Source organism: Vitis vinifera, chromosome 15 (genome assembly GCF_030704535.1).
Source record: "Vitis vinifera cultivar Pinot Noir 40024 chromosome 15, ASM3070453v1".
NCBI classification, from domain to species: Eukaryota; Viridiplantae; Streptophyta; class Magnoliopsida; order Vitales; family Vitaceae; genus Vitis; species Vitis vinifera.
This window is the reverse complement of record NC_081819.1, coordinates 18,066,701-18,091,715: the sequence shown is the minus strand read 5'-3', so window position 1 is coordinate 18,091,715 and position 25,015 is coordinate 18,066,701. Positions and strand designations below refer to the sequence as shown.

Genomic DNA, 25,015 nt, shown 5'->3' with positions numbered 1-25,015 from the left:
CTTTTTATTTTTTTAACATATATAAAATAAAAAATTATTTCATAACAATAAATTATAAAAATAAATAATATCAATAAATTTAAAAAAATTATGATATCAATAAAAAAAAATTATAACATTTATTTATAAATTATATTTATTTTTTATATAATCAAAAATTTAAAAATTATAAATTATAAAGATGGGAAAAACAAAACAAAACAAACGGAACGGTGCAGGTAGGACAACCCGCCCTGTTTGTAAAAAGATCTTGCCTCACCTTCTCAGAAGGGATTTTTTGTTATTTTTTTTAAACAAAATGTTATTTTAAAAAAAAAATATATTATTAAAATACAATTATTTTAAAAATAAATATAAAAAATGACAATTTTCATCTATTATTTTATTTTTACACCAAACTCGTATTTAAAAGATGAATTCACTTTTTATATTAAATTTATCATTAAAAAAATAAGTTTATTTTTTTTGTATTAAATTCATTCTTTTAGAAGGTGAGTTGTGTTCCCTTTTTAAAGTGAACTCCTCTTTTCAAAATTACCATAGTTTTAAAATTATTTTTTATGTTACGATAATTTAAAAAAATATATATACTATTTTTAAAGAAAATAAATTTATATATGTAAAACTAATATAATATAATATAATTTGATATTATTATAAAAAAATTTAAAAAAATGAATATTATTATATAAAATAATATGCATTATAAATGTAACCGATCGTCCGAACCTTATCCCGAGTCGAATCCAAATTAAGTTCAAATTGAAATTTCTTTTACCTAAACCCAACCTCTATTAAAAATGATTACCTAAACTCGCTGGAGCATTAGATTGATTCAACCTAAGCTCGTCGGAGCATTAGATTGGTTTCAGGTTGAATCGGGCAACCCACCCAAGTTAAACCCCTACTCGGCACCAACCAATTTACTGTTTCCAACTCCTCTGCAGTCGAGGGAAAATCAACTTTCTTCCAAGTCACTAGTTGTAACTGCTATAACTAATGGGCACCAATTTCCAACTTCTTCAAGGCCCTCAGTAGAGCAGCACAATAACATTTATGAGAGCTTATCTGAGCTCTATCTCCCTCCCACCATGACTAGTACGGACCAATATTTTTTTTACAGTAGGTTGAATACACGGCTTTCATATCATGAATTCCATTTTGCTCCATATACCAAACACACCTGAAAGGAGTCAGACCTCAGTGTGTGGTTAGCAATAAGCAACAAAAGTTCACATGGAGCTGCTCAATTTGTTTACTCTAGTTTTGGCTCCTTTTTCACCATCAAGCTTCTAGCCTCATCTTCTGTAACTTCACTGCTTAGAGAAAAAAAGTAGAGACAAAAACACATTAATGCTGAAAGAAATGAGGGTGATGCAATGAACATTCGAAAATGTGGGTGGTCTAACCTGTCTGCTGCTTCTGTCTTGTTGATCAGCATGATCTCCTTGGATGCAAGAGATTCGCAGAAACTATTAAGGTTATGTTTCTCACAATATTTGTAAAGATGGTGAAGGAAATCATTGAACTGTTTTGGTTCCTGCACAAGAAAAATTTTCAGAACTTGACTGAGCATGCTCTGTCTAGCCATGGTTGTTAAAACACCAGTGTGAGTGCAGGGCCTCCAGATTGCTAATGCACCTTGCGTTCATTCATTGTACTGGTCATATATAACATACCAAACATAATAGAAACTACCAACAAAATTTATCATGCCAAGGAGTTTAAAATAGAACAAGGCAGAAAAAGCAAAAACAACAAATGCAGCCAAGAAAGAAGAGAGCTGTGATGGTATACTTGCTCAAGGACGCAACCCTTGCGAAGGGCAACTAGATATTCCAGTGCTTTAAGATAATTATCCCCTTCATAGGAGTCTTCCACCAGGTCAAAAATTTTATTTTTCATTTCGTTAATTGCTTTCCCAACCCATTCCGGGCTATCTCTGCATGACATCATGGCTTCAAAATCTTGAATAGGAGTTGAATCTCCAATCTTCTCAACCCCAACAGTAGATGTATTTTCAATAGATTTGATGGCTTGGCCATCACTACCATCCCCCATACTAGCTTCCTCATTCAGTCCAGATGGTCTTTCTCTCAATAATCGTCTAGTTGATTTCTTAAGCTGCAACACAAATCAAAATATAATCTCCAATTAGAGATTGGCATATGATGACACAATTATCTTCATGCACAAGTGTTTCTATGAAAAAACCTTTGGATTCTCTTTGAGTTCAAAGCGCCTTCTGAATGCATCAATTATGGGCTTGTTTTGAGAAAGAAGTTTTGGATCAGGTTCAGTTATCTTCTTGAGACTTTCGTCAAGAGGAGGAACAGCTGCATCTGGGTGCTTTGATTTCAACTCAAGATGACGATAAAAACGCTGTCCACACATGTAACATATTTAATCAGTTTGGTCAGATAAAAAGAAACACATGTTAAGAAGCAAAACAAAAACTGGGTGAAACACTCTCATGGATCATCTTCCAGAAGGGAATTTAAACAATTTGTCTTTCAGCACCAGGTTCATAACTTGCTGTTTAGAGGTTCACCTGGAGGTTTTTCTATTTTTTTACTTTTTAATTTTATTCATTTTTTGTTGTTTGATTCTAAACCTAAAACCGAAGTAACTCCTAGAGACACCAAACATACAACATAATAATTATGTCCTAAGTTCAACGAAATAATTGTGTCAGTTTGTCTTGCAGAAATCCTGCAAGGGTATTGTGGAGCAGGATTTCAGTGGGAGAAAAGTATTAAGTCCTAAGTGGTCCAAGACACAAAGCCAGTATAACAGGGTTGCTTCCTAGGCTGCATCCACAAAGGAGAAGAGATTTCAAAATATAGGCTCATAAAAGAAAGCTGAAAAAAGCAGGGCATTTGGTAAACAAACTTAATGACTTTATATTACTATATGAATTAATAAGTCATTAATCATACTACGTATGTCTGAACTTAATACTACTTAAAATCAAAACTAACATAAGGTAACAAGTAAAATGAATCATTTTTTCTACATCCATATAATTATGCCTTTGTTGCCCAAAACTCTCAACCTTTTATTAACTTTCTACCACAACCATCAACCTTTCTCCTTTGTTTTTCTCTCACAAATTCATTAGTTTAATATTAATAGGGATAAATATGTCAAAGTCAATAGTTTCAAAAAATGTTTTAAGTTAGTTTTACTAAACAGCCTTGATGCTTGAGATAAGAATCAAATAATCAGTATTTAGTTTTTACCCACACACAACATACTCACAATATAGTAGCAATGTGACAACAAGCTAACAATTTGACAAATAAAATCATGCTGATCTTGAATTTGGAAAAATTATGTGCCTCTGCTGTATCAAATCTAGCTTTCCAACTATTCTTGAAGTTGATTATCAAAATTAAAAAGCAAATAATTTCCACCTTAAAACTAGGTTTTACTAAAAAGTAATTAACAGATTTTGATTGGTGCAAGATTGTTGCAGAATAAAAGCACACATCAAACCCAGAAAATGTCACACCAGTCACACCAATGAGTCTTAGCTTGAATATGTTATTCAAGAGCACAACAAATAGAGAAACCTTAAACCCATTCAAAAGAAAATAAGTGAATTAATAAATAAATAAAAGTGATAAAAAGAACATCTGAATTACAATCCTTTTAGCACATCCTACTGGGGACCATGATAAACTGGATATGCACATGGGAGAATGACATAATTAATTACCTCCAGAACAGGATTTGGTGTCAAATCAGGCAGTAGAGTCTCCTTGCTGCCAGATGGTGCAAGGTCAAGCATCTTGACCAAGTTATCTGCTGCCTCTTGCTGTTCTTCATTCGGCTGCCACGATGCAGGGAGATTACTGAAAGATGGAAACTGAAATTCCCGAACATCCTCAGCATAAGGAAGTACATTGAAGTAAAATGAATCTGGCTGTGCAGCAAATCCAACAAGCTTGCTTAAGGGATGTGACCAACCAACAACTTCAAGGGATGTAATAAAATTGCACATGAGAACTTACGATATCATCTTTGTCAGACACATTGGGTGTCAAGATCCCTATGACAACACTTCCCTGTCCTTGTCTCCATACACAGCGCAAAATTGCTACCTTATTCATTTCCTTCATTGCTCTTGCTAAGGCAGAAACTGCGAGCATGGCCTTTGTATTGCTCGGCTCAGCAATGAAGATGTTGACATCGTGCATATAATAGTGGCTTTGACATGAAAGACAGATAAGGAGGAAAGAAACAAGTAAGCCAAATGATCCTAATTATTCTAATTGGCATTAACCAATGCTACATCATATGGATCCAAGTAAAAGGATGGCTAATTTTACCGCATTACATTTGAAGCATCAGTAAATCCTAAAAGCTTCACACCCTTTTCTGGTTTGAACTTGACAGCTTCCCATTCTGCGGATGAAATAGGAATAACTTGAGGCCCATAACGATAACCTTTAATCCTTTGCTCTGGGGGTACAACTTTGCTAGATTCTTCAACGCTTTTGTACTCAAAATCTACCTTCACCTCATGCGTGGCAAATTTATCAGTTGGAGGAGCCTGATCAGAATATTGCTTCAGAGTGGGGAACCTCTCCTCAGCCGTTTTCTTGTAAACCCATACCTAGTCCATATCAAAGTTGGAACAAAATGAATTTCAAAGTTTTTTTTTTTTTTTTTTCAAATAATGATGTTACACTTGTATGCATGAAGTTGCAATGGTGGAACGTAATAGCAATTAAGAACACAAACATAAGAATATGAAGGAAGCATCCAAAACATATAAGCAAGAATGGCAATTACATAGTAATTAATAAGATGTTCTGGCATTATTAAGCGTACAAAAGTTGGTTAGAGAAGGTCACAAGGTTCCAACACAATGCAAACTCTGGCATCACAAAGCGCCATATGGCATGATCTCCCCCCCCCATCCCATCAAAAGGCAATACCCATGTGGCCCATTTGATCACCTGCACTAGGGTGCCTTATCTGAACTTGGCAAAAAACAACAGCACCACAATCCTGAAGTCTCCAAGGTCATTTCCCTGGTGACTTTCTGGCAAAGGCCTTCTTTTCCTTCAGGACTACTGCATGCCAGTGTGACAAAACACCAGGCACCACAGATAAGGCTACTTGCTAGACACTGGCTTGGGGAGCATGACTGAGGCTAAGTAAGCTTGGAACTTGTCAATGGCAAGTAATATTGACCCCAGCTCCAACGAATAGAATGCCTGGAGGGGCCTTTTTATTTACATGTTTGTTAAAGCAGCCCCAGCCCACTGAGGCTGCATCAACCTCTACCACTCGCTTGTAGGGAAAGAGAGTTCTCCTCTAGTAATGGAGCAATTATTTTCCCTGTAGGTAACTCAGCTGCAACCTCCATTTGGTGACACTGTCAACCCACAGCCTTAACTGGCCTTTCTAACACAGCATCTAGCACTGAGCAGCTAGATATCTGTAATAACAGCATGATCAAGCTGCTATTGGTTCTGACGAGCAAAATTGCCCATGTAGCACCCCAGGACTTCAGATTTTCTGGAGTACTTCCTTCTGAGAAACACCCTCCCTGTGCTCTCAGCTCATCCTCATTCTCCCCCAGACTACGCTTTACTATACATTCAAGCCAGCATGTTGCCTCTGTTCCTTCTCCATTCATCCACTACACCTCCCTTGATCGGCAGAACCTACACAAGAACCTGTAGATGTCTCCTAAAATCAATTGGCACTTCCTATTAGAGATGCACTCCTTCTTTTGATTGGTGCTTATATATAAAATATTGGTTTTCCTAGTAGAGAAAGAATTGGCACTTTCTAAGTGGGTTTTAATCAAAAGATTCGTTACTAATCGTATAGCGATGGCAGTATCTAGAATTTCCTTGCACATGCCCCTATAACGTTGTTGACAATTGAGATTAACACTAACAATTTTTATCTCTCAGAATATTAATAAGATAGAACTACTACTTTGAAACAGAAATATAGATTCATGTTACGATACCTTAAGAAATCAAGCAATGACAAGCTTCAACAGGAATGCTTTACGTAGGGGACCAAGTTGATTTGATATTAGAGCATGCCTAGAGGCATAGAATGCTAATGAAATGCAATTAATAAATACCAGGGTAAAGGAACAGCTAAACATGAACTGTAATGCAATTGCATGCCCTCTTCTGTACACAGCCAGACAAACAGCTAATGCACAGGCCCAGGATCTAGCAATGACATATCCAAAGGCATCAGGGTAGTCATAGGAAGGTGCAATAGTTGAAACAAGAATATTTAACTATTTGCGATTTGATATGATACAATGTGACAATCATTACAATGCTTGAAGAGCAAGTGAGCAACATAGTTATTAATCACAAAAAAAAAAAAAAAGCAAAGAAGAAGAGAACAAATAAATAAATAAATAGAGGTACACATACACACACAATTAGATGTTCATTACATGGATATGTACATACATACATGTTATTAATCTCCTTTAAAATACATAGTTCCTTTCATAGGTAGGAAAAAACAGTATGGAACAATTAACAGTAAATAAAAATATTAAGTTTACTTCACGATTATATGGGTAACATGCCATAAATCTCACCTTGATCCTCATTTTGGGGCTTAGTTCAAGATCACCCCTGAATATTGTAACAGGTGCTATGCTTCGAGTTCTAAGGGCACCTAATAATGAAGTTGGAGTCTCAACATACAGTGTCTTTGCAGTTGTTTTTGTTGAAAATAGTTTCAACAGAAGATCATTCTCATCCATTATTCTCATATCCACATTGCCACTCAGCCTCCCCCTTGCAACTATACATTCTAGTTTCATGCCATGTGCAGACATTTGTTCAGCAATGGTACCAATTTGATCTTCTTTTGTTCCTTCATAAGGATCTTTGATAGGACATAGTGCGCTTGTAATAAGACAAAGACGTTTTTTTCCCTTGTTTGTAGATCCAAATTTCTTTATCAACATATCCATCCCAACAACAATGGCATCAAGAACTATCAATGAAGTTAGGGAATCAAGGATATGAAAATATGATGCCTAAATATGAGCAATTGGCAGTTCACTGGCTCACTTCCTTTCTAAACTGTTGCCTCAGAATAATATCAAGAAGTATCCCCCTACACCTTCCAATGAGAACCACTAAAAATTTACCAAATTTAAAATGGGAAAATTTTGTGAAATAATATACTTCATCGTATCAAAAGCAATTCTAGGCAATCTTAAAAATTGAAACATTAGCTGATATTCTGTGTAGGACCTATTAAATTACTTGACATCATGAGTAAAATTAGTTAAGACTTGAATAACAACATAAAACAAGGAATGCATTCCTGGGATAGCATATTTAACTGTTGACATTGGAGAGAAAAATGCATGAATGAAATTCGTTTACTTGAGCAAAAAAATTACAATTGAAGAGAGTTCTGATCTTTGCTCAAAGAAAATAACAATTGTGTTGGGAGTTCAAGGAGCTTTGGAATGTCAATACTAAAAGCAGAAAATGTCTGTTGAGAAGCAATAATATTTTGTGTAGAATAAACTATAGAAAAAGTGGTTTCTAATTCTCTTGTTAAAGACAAGTGTTAACAAAAGTAATCTATGTAAACTATTGGATACAATCACCAGCAACAGTTCCTCGTGGAAGCTGCTGTAAAGCTTCAACAAGATCACCATCAACAACTTTGATATGTCGTAAGACCACCACATGCTCATATCCTCCCACTTCCTTTGTCAGCTCATTATTGGTATCTGAGAATTCCAGGAATGTATGAATTAACAACATTTCTGTAATTAGTTAATCCTACATCTTTCCAAGAATAGGAACATTGATAATATATGAAACTTTGCTGAAAATCAGCAGTAGCTTAAGTACAATACCAACATTACTGGAAGAGATTATTGATGTTCTGAATGTTATATACGTGAGAAACACCATACCTGGTATGAGGTACCAAGAGATAAAACAACGTAGATTGAGTTTGATTCTTCTAATTTTCTCACTCTTACACTACCTCAATGCATTTAGATAATAACAAATAAAAGATTCACTTCTTTTTTTTTGTCTAATGCAATTGGCAGGTTGCTTGGTACTGCTGAGTACCAACCAGAAATAGCTTCTCTGCATCACAAACTCAAACCATGAAAAACATAGGTGAGCAGGAGTTTGGAGTTTGGAGTTTGGAGTTGCATTTGAGAGCAAAGGAAGCTAGGAGTTTGGAGTTGCCTTTTTCAGAGGAGGAAGTTTTCCCTGCCCTCCCAGCTTTGAATGGGGATAAAACCCCGGGACCTAATGCGTTCACTATAGACCCTTGGCAGCTATGTTAGGACTTTGTAAAGAGTGAAATGTTGGGATTCTTAAGGAAATTCTATGAGCAAGGGCTCATGAAAGAAGTTTAAATGCCACTTTCTTGATCTTAATCTCAAAAAAAAAAAAAAAGGTGAAGCAGGAGATTTGAAGGACTTTAGGCCAATTAGTCTGGTGGAGAGTCTGCACAAATTACTACCAAAGGGCAGTAGCAAATAGATGTGCAGGGCAGCCTCTAGCTCTCAAAATGCCTTTATTGAAGGGAGACAAGTTTTGAGCGGTGTTCTTGTTGCAAATGAGGTCATTGATTCAAGGTTGAAGAGTTGTTCTAATCGCATTCTATGCAAACTTAACATTAAGCTCTATGATCATGTTAATTGGTGTTTGCTGCTTACGGTTTAGGAGAAAATGGGTTTTGGCCAAAAGTGGATTAAATGGTGTATATCAACAGATAGGTACTGAGTGATTGTTAATGGTACTCCTACTGAACTGGATGGTTTAAATGGTGTTCTATTTGTTATGGTGATGGAGACTCTTAGCCACTTCTAGTAAGAGTAAGGGAGAGGGGTTTCATCTCAAGTTTTAAGGTGGGAATCGGGAGGTAACAGTGGCAAGGGAGTGGAAATGTCTCACCCATTGTTTTCCGACAACACCCTGATTTTTTGTGAGGCATGCAAAGATCAAATGATGTATATTAGATAGATTCTGATATTAGGGCTTTTAACAACGTTGAGTTATCAAATCAAAAGATTAATTCCTTCTTTATGTGTAATTTTTTGGAGTGGATCAAAGGGAGATTAGAGGATGTGTCCATGTTTATGGTAGATTTTGTCAATTGGTTAGAGTGCAAGTAAGGGGAGGAAGAGTTTTTATTTTCTCTCTTCTTCTTCTGCCCTGTAGCACACTTGTATACATCTTGTGTACTTTGTGCGCCTTTTTTGATGCTTATTAATATCTTGCCTCTTGCCTATCCAAAAAAAAACATATATTGCATCAACATGTAAATGATTATTCAGTAAAAAACTCAAATGTACCTTCAGTTCCAAATAAAACAATTCCCACTTCATCATTTTTGCTGTAAATCAGCTGCAATTATTACAGTGAGAAAATTAGAATAATTTCTACAAAAGGCAAGACACCATAAATAACAGATGGTGTTCTCTCTTTCACTCTTTCATTCCATAAACAGAAACCCACGCAGGTCCCCATGTTAGATCTTAAGGATAACAACTGAAAATCTGCAATAGTCAAACATAAAGTTGAAACAGAAGATTGAACCCACCCCCCACCAAGAATAAACTTGCAGATACATAGTTCTATTTCCAAATGACATTCTTCACCCTAAACAAACCCCCTACCCCGAAAAGAAAAGCAACCAACCACCACCCCCCCCCCCCCCCCCCCCCCCCCAAAAAAAAAAAAAAACTACAGCAACAACAAACTGACAAAGAAGTAGATCACTAAAGTAATTAAAAACTGAAACACGTGCCTTCTTCTGTAATAGCATGGAGCAGAGCTTTTCAACCTCTGGCAGAAAAGTGTGCATTGATGGACTGACATCAAGCAATAAAAGCAATGCCTCCTGTTAAAGGAATACATAATATTTGTAAGTACAGTAAGGAATGTATTCTACCCCCAAAAAAATAAGTACAGTAAAGAATGTATCTCCACTGCCACCATCTGAAGATAAATTGGTTTCATGATCCGGCCTATTTTCGCACCCAAGTATCCTTCATTGTCTACTTATTCCTAAAGAGTGGATGGCAGTAACTTTAGCTAAATGTTTGTGAAGTTCACAGAAGAGATTAAGTGCTAGAGTAATAGGTAGATGCATAATCTAAATACTTTATCAGCGGAATAGTTCCTCCAAAAACAAGTACTCATAGTTTCATGCCCCACATAGAGCATTTAAATGATTGAATCCCTCAAATTGTAGGAGCTCTATCACTCAGGCCTTCCTAGATGTGTTGAAAAGCTATAACCATGATTGTTTTTCCTGATGAAATGAATCAACATTTCCCTGTGTGACTAAGAAGAACTCTCAAAAGGCAACAAGAAGGGCAGATAATTATTGGAAACACAAGCTATTGAATAGATGCAAATTGGAAGGAAAAAAATTCTGACGGCCATAAAATCAATGGGTTTCTGTAAAACCCAAAAATCCAGCCAGATTAAAAAAAAAATCCACCCAGCTACTTGGTTTAGCAATGGCTTCAAAGTTTCAAGGTGGTCAGCTCCCTACCTTAAAACATTTTCCAGCTTGCGAGAAAAAGAAAAACCAAAGCAAAGAAATGATACTGCAAAACATACAAATATCCCAAAGAGCAATCAGATTCCTGGGCAACTCCTAAATCACACATGTATCACATTTTCCAACCTACCCTCATTTAGCATGTATCTTTTTTGCAGGCCATTTTATAGGAATTGAAAAAGATTAGCAGCACCCAAGCAGACCAGAATCAGGATGCCCTAGTTCACACCAGAATCAAGTGCCATTGCCACTGAGCTAGGACCAACCTGCTAGCAAAAAAATTAAAGACATGCTTGGTTCCATACCCAAAGAAGAGAAAAACTGTGGAAGATTTGTTCAGCAAGGTCTTTCCAAGAAACCCTTTTCCCCAAAAAGGACCAGTTTCTCCAAGAACATCAGAAAATGTTTCCCAGTTTCTGCGTTCTTTTTTACCCAAAAAAAAATATATATCTGAAAATGAAACATCCCCCAAATTATTTCCATTTTTCTACAACCCCCTTTATTAAAACGAAGCAAACACAATAAATATACACAAAAATTTCCGACCCCTAAAGCCAAATCCAAACCAGCAGAAACCCAATCACAAACAATGAACTCTGACCAGAGTCACCCTATTTTCACAGCTTAATTAACTTAACTCGTATATTAACACTAACTCTGCTATTCAAAATCAGCAAATAAAGAACACAAACAAATCGAAAGCCCTATAACCCAACAGAGGATATGACAAGTGAGGCATCATCTGGAACATTTTATGTATTTTCAAACCAACAAAAACAAGTGTCAGCGGACTGCTGCACAAAACCAAAATCAATACAGGTACAAAACACTACAGCAGCAAAGAGCTTTCGATTTTAGTGAAAATCACCTTATTTCGAGCCATTCTAGAGGATGAGACAGAGGGAGTTCAGCTTCTTGTAGAAGCCCAAATGGGGTTTTATTTAAAAAGTTAAAAACTGTTGACATGCATCTTCTTTGTTTCTTCTACCCGCCCCTGTAAGAAAATGACTAAATTATAAGACGGTTCCGTTTTAGAGGAGCTTTACTTAGGGACCGTTTGTCTCAGCTGCTGCTTTTTTTTTCTTTTTTTCTAAGCAAAACATATTTTCAAATATTCATTAAGTTAATAAAATGATTAGAAACAATCATAATTTTTAATGCATTTTTTATAATAAAAATAAATAAAAACCATTTAAAATTGTATGCTTAATCAAATTTTTTATTTTTTTCATTGTTTTGTTTTCTCAATAGAATAAGAATGTTAAAAAATTTAAAATTAGTCCGATTGGATAAACTTCTAATTTTATTATTTTGGAAAAACAAAAAATGTACATATTTTCTATTTTTTTTTTAGTTTTATTAAATTCGAAAATGTTTGAACACTTTTTTGTTTTTCAAAACAAAAAAAAATACCTTAGAATTTATTTGAAAACTATTTTTCAAAATAGACTTTTTGGTTACGTTTGATAATAAAAAACTATTTTTTATTTTTTGTTTTTGAAAATAGAAAATAGTATTATTAAATAATATTTTTAGTTATTTTATATTATTTTTATTTGATTTTTTATAAGTATTTTTAAAAATAATTATGTAAATATATAAAATAACTTAAAATAAAACAATAAATATAAAAAGCTATTTTTAAACATTAAAAATAGTAAAAAAAAATATTTTAGTTTTTCAAATAAAATTTTATTTTATAAAAATCGGATAACAATTTTTAAAAACTATTTTTCAAAAATATTTTTTATCCTCTTTTATCTTTTTTTCGTTTTTTGTGTTTTTTTTTTTTTTTTTTTTTTTGAATTTGTTCATAAAATACCTGGACCACGTCGTTTCAGGATGCAACATAGTAATATCTTCGTATGGGCAAATATTGTATTTAGTGGGAATAAGATAAACGAATGAAAGGAGAAGCTCGAAGTTGCAGAGAGCAGGGAAAGGAGTGGAGCTCCAACAATGGCTTCACTGTCATCACCACTCACCCGCTGTTACTACCGCAATTACACCATATTCTACAATGGCTCCACCCTTCCCCGCCTCATCCTTTTGCAGCAAAACAACACCGATAAACGCACTCACCAAATCAGTCGAAGGTAATCCACTCTCTCTCTCTCTCTCTTCCGTCTTTCTCTCTCTCTCTCTCTCTCTCTCTGAAACCCAAATTTCCATCTCTTGTCAGAGAAATAATACTGAGGAGCAGCGAAATAGCTGTGCTCGGCGCCATCTTCAAATTCAGGTAACTCTTTCTTTGCTTTCAGACGTGACTGGATTTGGTGTTGAGAATATGGATTAGAGAACTGATGAGAGATTTGGTGATGTAGCGGAGAAAAGCCTGATTACCTTGGGGTGCAGAAGAACACACTGTCTCTGTCACTGTGTCCGGCCACTAATAACTGCATATCCACTTCCGAGAACAGCAGTGATCTAATCCACTATACCCCTCCTTGGTATGTGGCCTTCGTTTCTTTTTGGGTACCCAATCCAATAGTCAATCAAATATGCCAGTGAGCGGATTTTTGTATTACAGGAACTACAATCCAGAGAGAGGAAGGAGGCGAAAGGCAGTGAGAAGAGAAGAGGCAATGGAGGAGCTTCTTCAAGTGGTAAGAGCCTAAGAGGGTCTATATATTCTGGGAAAGTTTTAAGGCCAGTATCTTTTTTTTAATTCAACAACTGGAAGGAGCTAAATGCCTATTTGCAGATAAAAACAACTAAACCAGATAAGTATACACCAAGAATAGTGGAGAAGAAAGATGATTATGTGCACGTTGAATATGAAAGCCCCATCCTAGGGGTAGGTGCCTCTTACCACTCCCAATTACTTTCCAAATATCAAATCACAGTGTTATGAACTTGCTGAGCATTGTTACTTGTTTGTGTGCAAGCAGATTGTGGATGATGTGGAGTTTTGGTTCCCACCTGGTAAGAAGCCTATTGTGGAGTATAGGTCCGCATCTCGCCTGGGAAACTTTGATTTTGAGGTGAATCGAAAGAGAATCAAGGTAAGCTTCCCCCACAGTGTCAACATGTTGTGTAGGGCCCTACGTATCATTCTGCCAAATAACAAGGCATTCGGCATTCATTACAGGCATTGAGGTTAGAGCTAGAAAAAAAGGGATGGGCTTCAGAAGACAGCATATGAGGAAAAAATCTGCTCCTTCCCTGATCTTTTGGTAGAGGGGAAAACCAAAATGGAACATAACTATGGTTTTTCGTGATGGGCAATTTGTTATACGGACTCCAGTGCAACTCACAAGAATGATGCATCCTAGATTTAAAGATTATCTATGCTCGAGATTTCATATTCTTTTGGAGAATCACATGAGTTGTTTTCAAAGACTTGACACTTTATTCTACTCAGAGGTGGAAGTAGCGTTGCATTTTAATGGAAACATTTCCCATATAATTTTCGATAATCCCAAACTTAGATAAAATGTATATAGAGCAAACTGCAGACAAAAAATATCATGCTAAGCACTGAAATTCCAACAGAGGTGTCACAGTTGCAACATTTCTATTAAGTAGGAAAACTTGTGTTCAAATTGGAATGCAAGCAGCTAAAGGACTGATAATTCATTAGTCATGCAGATATCAAGAGACTCGTCCCAACAGCTATCATCTGAGAACATTCCGTATTCCAATCCCACTTGAACCATCAATCTTTCCTAAGATCCATGTACTCACGACGAATTCCACTAGCATTTAAGATGACAATTTCCAGCTTGTCTCCCTGCAAAACATCCAGAGAAAAGTTGGAGAGGGCCGTATTGAATGGATGAACTGTATGCTACAACATATGAATCACATATGCTTCTCTTTCAATGCAACATTATCATACCAGTACTCAAGACACTCAGTCTCATGTTATAGTAGTGATTATAATTTTTCAACAAGTAATAATTTTAGTAATCATCCAAGTGTCCTACAAAATATAGATCCAGATCGACTGCTATATGAGCAATTAGTTTAGAGGTTGAGCTGCAATGCAAACTGCCTATATGAAAATCAGTATAGTCCAAAAGGACCCTTAAAGAAACCTGAAGCACTTTCAAGGATCCAACATAGTTAAAAGAGCATAACAGCTCTATGTGAAAAATGTTACTTTCAAGTAGGTGGAGAAAAGAACCTACAGTGTATATATCCCTCTCAGTTGCAGATGCAAAGACAGTTTTCACTAAATCAACTGCTTCTGGCTCAGAGAGAGGAGTAACAGCATCCTGCACAAGTAGTTTGGATTTTAGAGCAGGCACACATGGAAGATTAACCAGTGGAGCAAATGTATCAACAAAGCAACAAGCTTTAAGAACACACCAGAGCAGGCAATAAAAGAGGGCTGGGAGATTTCAGTTGGTTGTCCAAGAAAGGCATGATGAGTGTTGAACCTGAACCTTGGGAGCTATATCCAACCTTCTCATAGGATCCCACAGCATCGTATGTGAAGACACAACCCTTTCCTGAAGTATATGAAAATAAAGGATATTATTTTCTTAATACAGACAGAAGGCTTATAGCTGGCATCAGAAGTTTGTATCACATTACCTTCATTATCAAGGCCACCTAAAACGTTAAAAGAATAATAAGGGAAGAAACGTTTATAGTAGAGGGTGTTGGAGAGCAGTTGAGCCATTGCAGGGCAACTCATCTGCTTGTTGTGCTGATGCTGATAGATCTGTAATTAAATCAGGAAATAAAAATAAATAAAGGCAATGAGACATTTCATTCATATTACATCTTTACAATTTTTGGATGCCAAGCAATGAAAGATTGTGTGCTGAAAACTAGAAAGTTGCGTCCTTTAGAACAAACATGATAATTTTTTTATTTTTTTTTTGATAGATAAAACAAACATGATAATAGATCCTAAATATCGGTTTCAGCAAAAGAATGTGAATTTTATTTAAGAATGACAATAGAATATATCACAAAAATTATGCTCAAGCAAACATAGCCTATATGAAGACAATGAGATGATCATGGCTAAGTTAAACAGGGGACGTGATATTGAAAACAAACCACCAAGGAGCTCCACTAGTTGATAAAATTGATTAATTTTGCTTCAGGCCTCAGGCCTCTCACAGTTTCCTAATCATCATAACATCACCAAGGCCTCTCATAGTTTCCTAATCATTATAACCCCACCATAGCCTAATTGGACCACAATTTCACTGTTTCATCTGCGAGCAAGCTCAGTAGTTAAAATTACTACAATTTATTTATTTTTTCTACTCCCACAATATCATGAGTGACAGTGGGTGCTTGCTTTCCGATTAAAAAAATTCTAGTGAAATCAACATCAGAAATCCATAATCTGTCTAATTTTTCTAATTATCTTACTGGTCTTATGACTTAATCATGCTTCTCAATAATAACTCCAGCTTCTGGCATCGCTTCAGACACTGCAATTTCCAAAGTTCAAACAATACAAGAACTTGTTTTTCTTGGTCTCTAAAAAATGTATGCATCCAACATTCTTTTCAACCAATAAAACTTGATGCTTGGACAAAGTGAAGCATTCTCAGGCAAACCGATCACATTTAGATCAGCACAATAATGTCATAAATGGAATAGAAGCTATTAAAAATGGATACTTCATATTCAGTTTATTTGAACTTATCATGCTCCAAAAAGTTCATATTCTTTAGGAAAAAATGGATCATAATATAAAAGTGCTATATGGTTAATGTTTATGAAACCTCACCAAGTGCCTAGCTGCCAAGTGCTTCTGTAAAGCTCTTACATCAGCTTGAAATCCAGATGAGGCCATTACACATTTGTCTGCTCTGCAAGGTTGAGAAAAAAGAACAATATAAAACACTGCTTTAGTATAACTGAACTTTGTATAACAATTTAAAAACCTCTTTCCATTCTCCATAAATAATGGGTAAAGTGTTCCACATACTACAACCAGCTGAACAAAAGTGCAGGCTAATGAAGACTCATAAAATAACCTATGATAAATTGCTGTCACCCATCCACAGAAAAAGAAGCGATACAACTTCCACATCTCTGAACCAACATTCTTTTAAGGCCATATGTGATCTGCCTAGAAAATTTTTAATCCTTTTAAGTTTATTAAATATCATGGTTCAACAACTTAGTTAATCAAATGGCATTATAGATTTTTGTTGGGTATCTCAACGGAAACTAAGTGGACTTTCACTAAACCAGCCTAACTCCTATGTGGCATTCGTTTGTGGGTCAGTAATTGGTGGGGAAAAAAATGTTCATCAAATCTTAGTTATGTGTTTATAACAGAAAGAGGGCTTGACTCAGTCTCTGTGTGTGTGTGCACGTGCACGCATGCGTGTCTGGCTACATATCAATTTTCAACCAGTAAAGGTGAATCTACTACTAGCATTCACCTTCAATTCCAAAATTTCAATCCACTGTGTGCACTGATTAGTTTCTTTCTATGACTCAATTGAGTGTGGATCCTCTAGTCCATTGCAGGAATATATCCTAACGTTCAAACTCCTTAAACTGAAGTGAAGTATAACAATGTATTCCAATTTTCAATTTGACTTTCCTAAACCAAATCCAAATTACCCCATTTATGGCAAAGCTTTGCCAAGTTTTAAATATTTCTTCTTCTTCCTATGCCCAGTTTTCAAATTACCAGTCCAAATTCTCATCCTAAACAATAAAAGAAATGTTAAAACATCTCATTTTCCTAAATTCCCGGGCTCCAAATCTATTCCACCAGTACTTTTCAGAAAATTCAGAGTTTCATCTAACAGACATCACACCTCACAAATTGAGCAAAACGCTAAAAAAACGAATAATCAAACCACCAACTCGATCAATGTTTTTACGAACAGAGTCTCAAATAGGAAAAAAATAAAGAGGCGTACAATTTGCAGATTTTAGAGTAATCGCGAGTGAGGATATTGTAGCCGGTCGACATCCGAGTATCGGCTGCGATGACGCAGTAATCGGCACCTGCAATTGCAACACAAGATCTGCAAATACATATATCACGAAAACAACATCATCATTCAACCATCGAATATCACAATCAATTAATCGATATATACATTATAAGGGATAAAGTCTAGAGAGAGAAAGTTTAGAAAGAGAGTACCCTCCATTGTTGTCGTAAGGAGACCAGTTAGCTTGCTGCTTCGTCATTGTGAAATGAAAAGAGACAGCGAGAGAGATTAGGGCACTGAGCTGAGGGGAGAACCAAATGGAGAGGTTTATAACTTCAGATCCGGTTTTCTTTTCCTTCAAGCAAGACGTTCATGAAACGACGTCGTTAGCCAGATTCCTAGGACATAAAGGTAGGACCCCAATACGACGTCGTTTAATGAGCCCACCAGCCTTAGCCCAAGCGTAACGCACGAAGCCAAGCATTTTGACCCTGGCTTGGACCGGCTATGTTCAGGCTGAATCTATGATGAGAGAATTGTGTTTTGGGCCCGGTTGTTAACATTTGATCTATATATTATGCATATTTAAGTTCAAGACTCAAATAAAGTATAAAAATTAAGACGAAATATATTATCTTTCATTAATTCATAATGTATTATTGTCAGAATCTTTTTGCTTTTATTATAAGTAATGATAAAAAAATATGGATTTTTCATCCAAATATTGTTTATTTTTTTGTATTTATCTTTTAATTTAATTTTAATTTTTTATTTTAAATTTATACTACCCTTTCATTTATATTTTTCTCTTATTTTTAATTATTTTTTATATTTTCCATATTAACCATATTCTAAAAAATTTAAAAATTGACTATCACTTCACTTTAATATATATATATATATATATATATATATATATATATATATCCTTTTAGCTTTTTAATTTTTAATGTTTTTATTTTAAAAAATTTAAAAAGATAAATTTATTTTTTAAAAAAAAACTAAGATATGAAGTTCTAATATAATATGAATAATTTTTCTTATCTAGATAGACTAATGCAAAGTATTTTGACTCATAACAAGAAAATTGTTAATACGATTTTTTAGTTAAACTTTAGAAATTAAATTTCAAATAAAATATATTATAGAAAATTTTATCTAAAAATTATTGAAAGTGGTATTTAATTTTTTTTATTGACTTTCAAACTTATCCAATTTTTTAAAGGTAATAGAACATGTTTACAAAAAAAAAAATTAGTTTTTCATTTTTTAAATAAATGAGTATAAATATATTAAAAGAATTAAAGATAATCTTAGTAAAAAAATTTGATAAATATGATTATAATTTTAAATCATTTTGATAAAATTTCACAAAAAAAAATTAGTGGAAAGAAAGAACATCGCTAAAACTACAAAAACAAAATATGCAATTACAAAATTTTGATGATGAAATTTAAAAATAAAATTTGAAACAATTCTTAAGTGAGAGAATTTGAGTGGGGGGAAAATCTGAGTGGAAAAAAATGGGAAATTTTTTTTAAATCACTTGAAATCTTTAACAAAAAATAAATTTGTACACCCTTGTACAATAACTCAAATTTCATAGATCATCTCATGAATATCTAACAATAGGTCGATTAACCATGTTTGCATTGGTTTGGTTTTAAAAAATAAGAAAAATTGTTGTATAATTTTGTTTTACAATCATCATAAGTGAGATACCTATTCAAATGACCATATACAAGTTAGATAAAGTGTATGAGATGAATGTATGCTTAACCAATGTGTGTAAGGAATGTCATTTATTATCGGTTAAGGGAAATAAACAAACAAATTTTTCAAAATTAATTAAAACCCTTCACAAATAATAGTATTGTACTCCATTATACAGTTAGTATATTTGTCATGTACACTTAGTGTAAATACTTTGTACAGTTACTCAAATTTCATATACTCCCTACTCAATGTATAACCCATAAGTAGGTTAACCATGTTTTCATTGGTTTGTTTCAAAAAATAGTGAAAGATACAAAACAAAATTTTATTTCAAACATCATTAGTGGGATAAGTATTCAAATTATCATGTGCAAGTTAAATAAAGTACATAAGATGAGTGTGTAATAGAGGAATGCGTACCTTAAGAGTGTGCAATCCTTAGATGACAAGACAAAAAAAAAAAGTTGAACATTTGTCTTGTATAGTTAGAACATTTATCTTGTCCAATTGAACATTTATCTTGTACAATTAATATAACACCCTTATACAATGGTGCAAATTTCATCCATAATCATACATTATGTGTCATATATGATATGTGAACCATGTTTTCAATGGTTTGATTTTAAAATAATAATAATATAAAACGTAAAAACAAAATTTTTTCTCTAAATATCATTATTAAGGTAAGTATTTGAATTGTTATATGCGAGTTAAATAAAATACATAAAATAAAAGAATTTGTGGTAGGAGAACATATAATCCTTAGATAACAAGAAAAAAAAAAAGGTTGTTCAAAATGTACAATTTTGTACACCCCTTATACAATTAGTGTAATAACCTTGTATAATAGTATAAATTTCATATATATGTATAAATTATATCCACATGAGTGTGTAAACTATGTTCCCAATAGTTTGACATTTAAAATAATTAAAACAAATAAAATGTTATTTTATTTTATTTTCAATGCAAAATGTAATTAAAAATAAGACAAATAAATTACTTAAAAACTATTATTTAAGCCAAGTTTATTTATTTATTTCCTTTTATTTTTGGAAATACAGGAATAAAAAATTTACTTAACCATAAGAAATATGAATATAAGATCAATTAGAAAATACCAAATTTATTTATTTATTTCATTTTATTTTTGGAATTAAAGAAAAAAATAAAAAATTTATTTAACTATAAAAATTATTGATATAAGATATGTTAAAAAATATAAATAACCCCAAATTTATTTACTTATTTCATTTTATTTATTTTAATAGATTAAAATGTGCACAATTGATTTATTACTTTGTTAATTATGGATATATTAAAATTTTCTATTAGACAAAAAATAAATAAAGAAAATAAAATAAAAAAGAGTAATAAATATATATAATTTAGTTATTTAATTATTTTTCATGTAAAAGATAGTCCACAAAAAACACATAATTGATCAATTTCTTTGTTTAATCGTAAACATACTATATTTTTTTTATTAAAATAACTAATGGAAAAAAATAAAAATGGATAATCAATAAATGAAATTTAATTCTTTTTATATAAAAAATAGTACTAAACAAGGTTTTCAATTTTTATTTTTAAAAATAGTTTTCATTTTTCAATTAAATGTTTTTTCAAAAAGAAAATATAAAAAATATAAATCACATTACTATTTTTTTAGAAAGTATTTTTTAAAATAGTTTTTGAACATAATTTTTCTTTATTTATAATTTAAAATAGAAAAAATACTGATTTTTAATTATTTATAAAAAAATTTAAAAAACAATGAAAAATCCAAATTGTGAAAATAGAATTATTATGGTTGCATGAATAATGGTGCAATAAAGACAAAAAAAAAGTTTATGTGGAAGGTCATTGGGTATTTTAGTTCATCACTATTTTATATCCTTAAAAGGTAATATATAAAAATTTGAAGGATATATTGGTTTTTTAATATCTTATATCATTTTTATTGATTATGGAAGTTATATGGACCAAATGTTAAATTTTGGGTCCAACCGGCCCAAAACACGATTCTCCCATCAATGATTAGGAGAAGAAGAAAATTGAGAAAATAAATGAAGACCACAGAAGCAAAAGCTAAAAAGAGGAAAGAAAAGTTGGAAACGTAGATGATAACCCGTAGGTGTGGGAAGGTCATTGGCATGTGACCAATTGATGAAAATTGAAGTAACTAAAGAAAATATAGAGGAGATAGAGAGAATTAGAGGTGGGGGGCTAGCTAAGGAGCCATGGGAGACCTGATGTCATGGCTCTTGTCCTTCTTCTTCCATGGCTCTCTTGTTGGCCTCATCGGGTACCAGGTTAAATTATTTTTTATTTTACCCTGGACCTTTTTACCTATTTCTGTTTCCTGGTTTTTGTTTTCCAGAATTGTTTTATGGTAAGTTGGTAACACCACCCATATGAAAACATGTTTTCAAAAGCATAAACATTGCTCCAGGTGGTTGCTCTTTTCAAAAGCATTTTCCCCCCCCAGTTTCTCTACTGGGAATTGGGTTTCTCCTCTTTTTGTATGTTGTTGTTCTAAAGAATTTGCTTGGATTGTGGCTTATGTTAAATTCTATGGAAATCAAAATTTTGGGTATCTGCATTAAGGTGTTGAAATCATTGTCCAGCATGAAAACAATCATCATACTGTTGAAACTTGTCCTTTTTTCCTATTGTTTTGAGCTGCTAAGTCCTGAATTTGTTCTTGAAACGCCAAAATGTTGCCGTGAAACTGTTTTTAAAAATGCCCCACCAAACACTCGAGAAACAACTGTTTTTTGTTGTTGCCAAGCACACCCTTTTGAGGGTTTTCAGATTGGAATTCATTACAGAACTTCAATGGCACCCTTAGAAACTTTTAGTTTATAGTAAGAATTCAGGTATGCTATGAAAAAATGATCACAGAATTGTGTTCTACATGGTGGTTTCATCTTGTAATCTATGAATGCCATTGCATCTGAAAAAGCCTTTTGCTAGCTGTTTGAATTGTGTGTGACATTCCGTTGGTTTTGTTTCATTCCTGCCTTCCAATTGGCTTGACAAGGAATACAAAAATTCATATTTAAATATGTTGATTGCAGCTCATGTGCTTGGCCGACTTGGAGTTCGATTATATGAACCCATATGATTCATCATCCCGGATAAACAGAGTTATTTTGCCCGAATTTATCATTCAAGGAGTCTTGTGCCTCATCCATCTTGTAACAGGACATTGGTTTATGTTTCTGGTCTCTCTCCCATACTTATACTACAATGTCAGATTGTGAGTTTCTTTCTAGCAATTTCTCCAATCATTTTTGCGTTAAAACATTCATATAAACTGGGACTTGGTCAAGCAGAGAATTGCCACATGAAGTAAAAGCAAAAACTATGATGCCAGATTGGCTTATTAGTTGTTGGACAGAAAATTATTACATGATTTGCATACAATCATCAGGGGTTGATCATAATTTAGGAGTTAATGGGAAATGGTTGAACATGAAGAGATGGGTATGGTTAAACAGGGGAACAGACATATGCATTGAAGTTATGGTTGTCAAGCATGTTTCAGTAGGTGGTTCTTCTTGGGAAACATTACTCCTTCCCATTAAAATCAAGGAATGATCGAGGCAATTGAGCTATTAAAGTCATATTTGTCCTAATAATGAGCTAAATGGTCATCTCAGTACTCCTCCTGTATCATTTTATATGCTTCAAGCAGACTACTTATACTTCCTCCATGATTAGGTATATGCGGAGACAGCACTTATTAGATGTAACTGAAATCTTTAACCAGTTGAATCGGGAAAAGCAGCTACGGATTTTTAAGCTTGTCCATCTTATCGTCCTCCTAACCACTTCTATTTTCTGGTACTGTGACAAGTTATATGATTATGATCCATCCCTTAATAATTACTATTTCAAATCTTTCTAGCAACTTTTTAAATTGATGTATCCTTTCTATTCTTCTCCTTGTTAGGATGATTTGGAGCATCGGAGGCATATGATTAATCAAGCATCAGGGCTTCTATGAAGTGTTCCCCACGTAAGTATCCAATACTCTTTGAGTTTCTTTGTTCTTTTTAGGGGTGTTTGGACACTATAGAAATGAAGTTATTTTATTTCATGTGCCTTAAGAATGCAAAATTATGAAAGGACTTATTGTTCCCTTGCAAATATGAATTCAGTTTGATTTTGGTCCTCTATTTTGCATGAAAGCGTATGAATTCTATTTCAGGAGCCAAGGATTTGGACTTATTTTAACCTCTAACTGCCATGGAACAATTTTATAAAAATTAAAACCGATTTGATGATTGGGCCATTGTTTGATTCTTCTATTAAACCAAATTCTTCTGAAGTCCAAGGAAAACTGATTCAACTAATCTAGGTCTGGTTTTAGCATTTTTTTTTAAGGAACCCGTTAATTCAAATTTATGAAAAGCATGAAGTAAAATATTAAAAGAAATGGTATATGTTTTCTGCATAGATGGGTTGCAACTTGGTCCTGGTTGGTCCATTCTTCCTCTTCCTAGAACTAAATGTGGTTGGTTCTCATATATTCAACCCAGGTCTCAGGCAATTCTACTTCAGAATTGACCCATCCAACTGTACTTAATATGGTTGCCTTGGTTGGTTCTCAGTTGAAGATACTTTCCTTTTGTGGAGTGTGATGGAGGATCAGAAATTATTGCAAGATATGGGAATTGCAGAGGAGAGAGAGAGAGAGAGAGAGAGAGAGAGAGAGAGAAAGAATGTGAATTTTCTGGAAAAGAAAATACTCTTAGTCTCAATGTTGAGCTATCTTTTACTAACTAGGTAATACAAGAGTTCATCATATGAAGTTGCACGGAACTCCAAATTCTATGTAAAACAAGATATAACCATGCAGTGCTGTCCTTGATTCTTGTCTCTTTTTACAATGTTGCATATTACCTTATTCTTCAAGTATCTGATCACTATCTTGGCTAATATCAGGTTGTTTCTGGCGATGATGAGTCTGAGGTACAAACTCCTGCGATCATAGTGCTTTTACAAATCTAGCTAGAATTTTATACTTACTGACAATGTTCCACACTGTTGTAACATCATGTTGGGTAGTGCCTTATGTGCCTTTTAATACTTGGGCTCTTCCCTTTTACTCAAAATTTTCTCACTCATAATGGTAAAACTGCTGCTAAGATAGTGCTGTCCCAATCTGTTTCAGTATGCTAGATTCTCATCCAATTGTATTTACACAGAATTTAATGTCTTATTTGATATGCAAGTGAATTATACATAATTTCGAGTTTGTTTATATTGTATATTAGTTAAGACGCGATAAACTTATGATGGAATCCCTGTGCTTCTGCTTGTTTGCACAAAACCGCTCCCGTCTGATGCAGTGTGACACTTATCTCTGATTTGGGTCTTTCAATTGCTTAGATACCATTCTATCTACATAAAACTTAGTGTGATTTAGTATTCTTGAGATAGAATACTTATGAGGTCAAAATCACTGTCCTATGTCCTAACACATCATATTCACATGGGGTCAAGATGTGTTTCAATGATGTAATTATATGCACGTCATGTAATTATTCTGATGATAATTAATAATCAATGAATACATCTTCTGACCTTACCTCATCGACCCAACTTGGTCCCGGTCTCGTGCCTTAGATCTGGGCAATCATACAAGACAAAGTAATTTATTATGAGTTTACTTTGTCAAGGAATCATTTGAAGCTGACATTTCCTGTAATCACACTTTATTTTTTCTTATTCCCCTGTTGGAATCTTGATGTTAAAATTTTCTATATTAATTATGAGTTGAATGTTGATATTTATTGATACATGCATAGTATTTGTGTTCTCCAACTACTGCAGTTTTAACTCCTAGCTAA

The 25,015-nt window shown here is 33.8% G+C and overlaps 4 protein-coding genes across 5 annotated transcripts; 2 read left to right on the top strand and 2 right to left on the bottom strand.

Annotated features, from left to right (window-relative positions):
• Positions 1-922: 922 nt before the first annotated feature.
• On the bottom strand, positions 923-11,648 carry LOC100250596 (ATP-dependent DNA helicase 2 subunit KU80). 2 transcript variants are annotated; one of them, XM_019225745.2, is made up of 13 exons: positions 11,429-11,575; positions 10,552-10,606; positions 9,799-9,891; positions 9,344-9,395; positions 7,622-7,753; positions 6,596-6,999; positions 4,335-4,621; positions 4,017-4,212; positions 3,722-3,928; positions 2,215-2,382; positions 1,798-2,124; positions 1,410-1,540; positions 923-1,316 (listed from the first exon to the last, which is right to left on the bottom strand). In XM_019225745.2, the coding sequence occupies exons 1-13, from the start codon at positions 11,524-11,526 to the stop codon at positions 1,256-1,258; spliced, it is 2,211 nt and encodes a 736-aa protein (XP_019081290.1). In that variant the 5' UTR covers positions 11,527-11,575; the 3' UTR covers positions 923-1,255. The 2 variants fall into 2 exon arrangements, with proteins under 2 accessions (XP_019081290.1, XP_002273349.2); XM_002273313.5 differs by lacking the exon at positions 10,552-10,606 and having other exon boundaries at positions 11,429-11,648.
• Positions 11,649-12,443: 795 nt separating this feature from the next.
• On the top strand, positions 12,444-13,955 carry LOC100245470 (uncharacterized). Its single transcript, XM_002279190.4, has 7 exons — positions 12,444-12,656; positions 12,743-12,799; positions 12,885-13,010; positions 13,091-13,166; positions 13,265-13,357; positions 13,452-13,565; positions 13,652-13,955. Exons 1-7 carry the CDS (start codon positions 12,520-12,522, stop codon positions 13,703-13,705), a joined length of 657 nt encoding a protein of 218 aa, XP_002279226.1. The 5' UTR covers positions 12,444-12,519; the 3' UTR covers positions 13,706-13,955.
• LOC100266090 (proteasome subunit beta type-1) lies at positions 13,939-17,905 on the bottom strand. The gene is made up of 7 exons (XM_002279230.5): positions 17,645-17,905; positions 17,415-17,522; positions 16,262-16,343; positions 15,103-15,232; positions 14,875-15,017; positions 14,694-14,780; positions 13,939-14,293 (listed from the first exon to the last, which is right to left on the bottom strand). Exons 1-7 carry the CDS (start codon positions 17,689-17,691, stop codon positions 14,219-14,221), a joined length of 672 nt encoding a protein of 223 aa, XP_002279266.1. The 5' UTR covers positions 17,692-17,905; the 3' UTR covers positions 13,939-14,218.
• A 3,348-nt stretch (positions 17,906-21,253) lies between these two features.
• LOC100260883 (protein cornichon homolog 4) lies at positions 21,254-24,321 on the top strand. Its single transcript, XM_002279298.5, has 5 exons — positions 21,254-21,466; positions 22,235-22,416; positions 22,881-23,003; positions 23,113-23,178; positions 24,108-24,321. The coding sequence occupies exons 1-4, from the start codon at positions 21,395-21,397 to the stop codon at positions 23,138-23,140; spliced, it is 405 nt and encodes a 134-aa protein (XP_002279334.1). The 5' UTR covers positions 21,254-21,394; the 3' UTR covers positions 23,141-23,178; positions 24,108-24,321.
• Positions 24,322-25,015: the final 694 nt, after the last annotated feature.

Coding starts and splice junctions, on each gene's coding strand:
- LOC100250596 (XM_019225745.2), bottom strand. CDS start 11,526: ATGTCAACAGTTTTTAACTTTTTAAATAAAACCCCATTTGGGCTTCTA. Junction 10,607..11,428: donor CTAGAATGGCTCGAAATAAG/GTGATTTTCACT, acceptor TATGTTTTGCAG/TATCATTTCTTTGCTTTGGT. Junction 1,541..1,797: donor AGGGTTGCGTCCTTGAGCAA/GTATACCATCAC, acceptor TTTCTTGTGCAG/GAACCAAAACAGTTCAATGA.
- LOC100245470 (XM_002279190.4), top strand. CDS start 12,520: ATGGCTTCACTGTCATCACCACTCACCCGCTGTTACTACCGCAATTAC. Junction 12,657..12,742: donor ACTCACCAAATCAGTCGAAG/GTAATCCACTCT, acceptor ATCTCTTGTCAG/AGAAATAATACTGAGGAGCA. Junction 13,566..13,651: donor TGAATCGAAAGAGAATCAAG/GTAAGCTTCCCC, acceptor CATTCATTACAG/GCATTGAGGTTAGAGCTAGA.
- LOC100266090 (XM_002279230.5), bottom strand. CDS start 17,691: ATGACGAAGCAGCAAGCTAACTGGTCTCCTTACGACAACAATGGAGG. Junction 17,523..17,644: donor CCTTACGACAACAATGGAGG/GTACTCTCTTTC, acceptor ATGTATTTGCAG/ATCTTGTGTTGCAATTGCAG. Junction 14,781..14,874: donor CTCTTTTATTGCCTGCTCTG/GTGTGTTCTTAA, acceptor CTACTTGTGCAG/GATGCTGTTACTCCTCTCTC.
- LOC100260883 (XM_002279298.5), top strand. CDS start 21,395: ATGGGAGACCTGATGTCATGGCTCTTGTCCTTCTTCTTCCATGGCTCT. Junction 22,417..22,880: donor TTATACTACAATGTCAGATT/GTGAGTTTCTTT, acceptor CTCCATGATTAG/GTATATGCGGAGACAGCACT. Junction 23,004..23,112: donor CTAACCACTTCTATTTTCTG/GTACTGTGACAA, acceptor TCTCCTTGTTAG/GATGATTTGGAGCATCGGAG.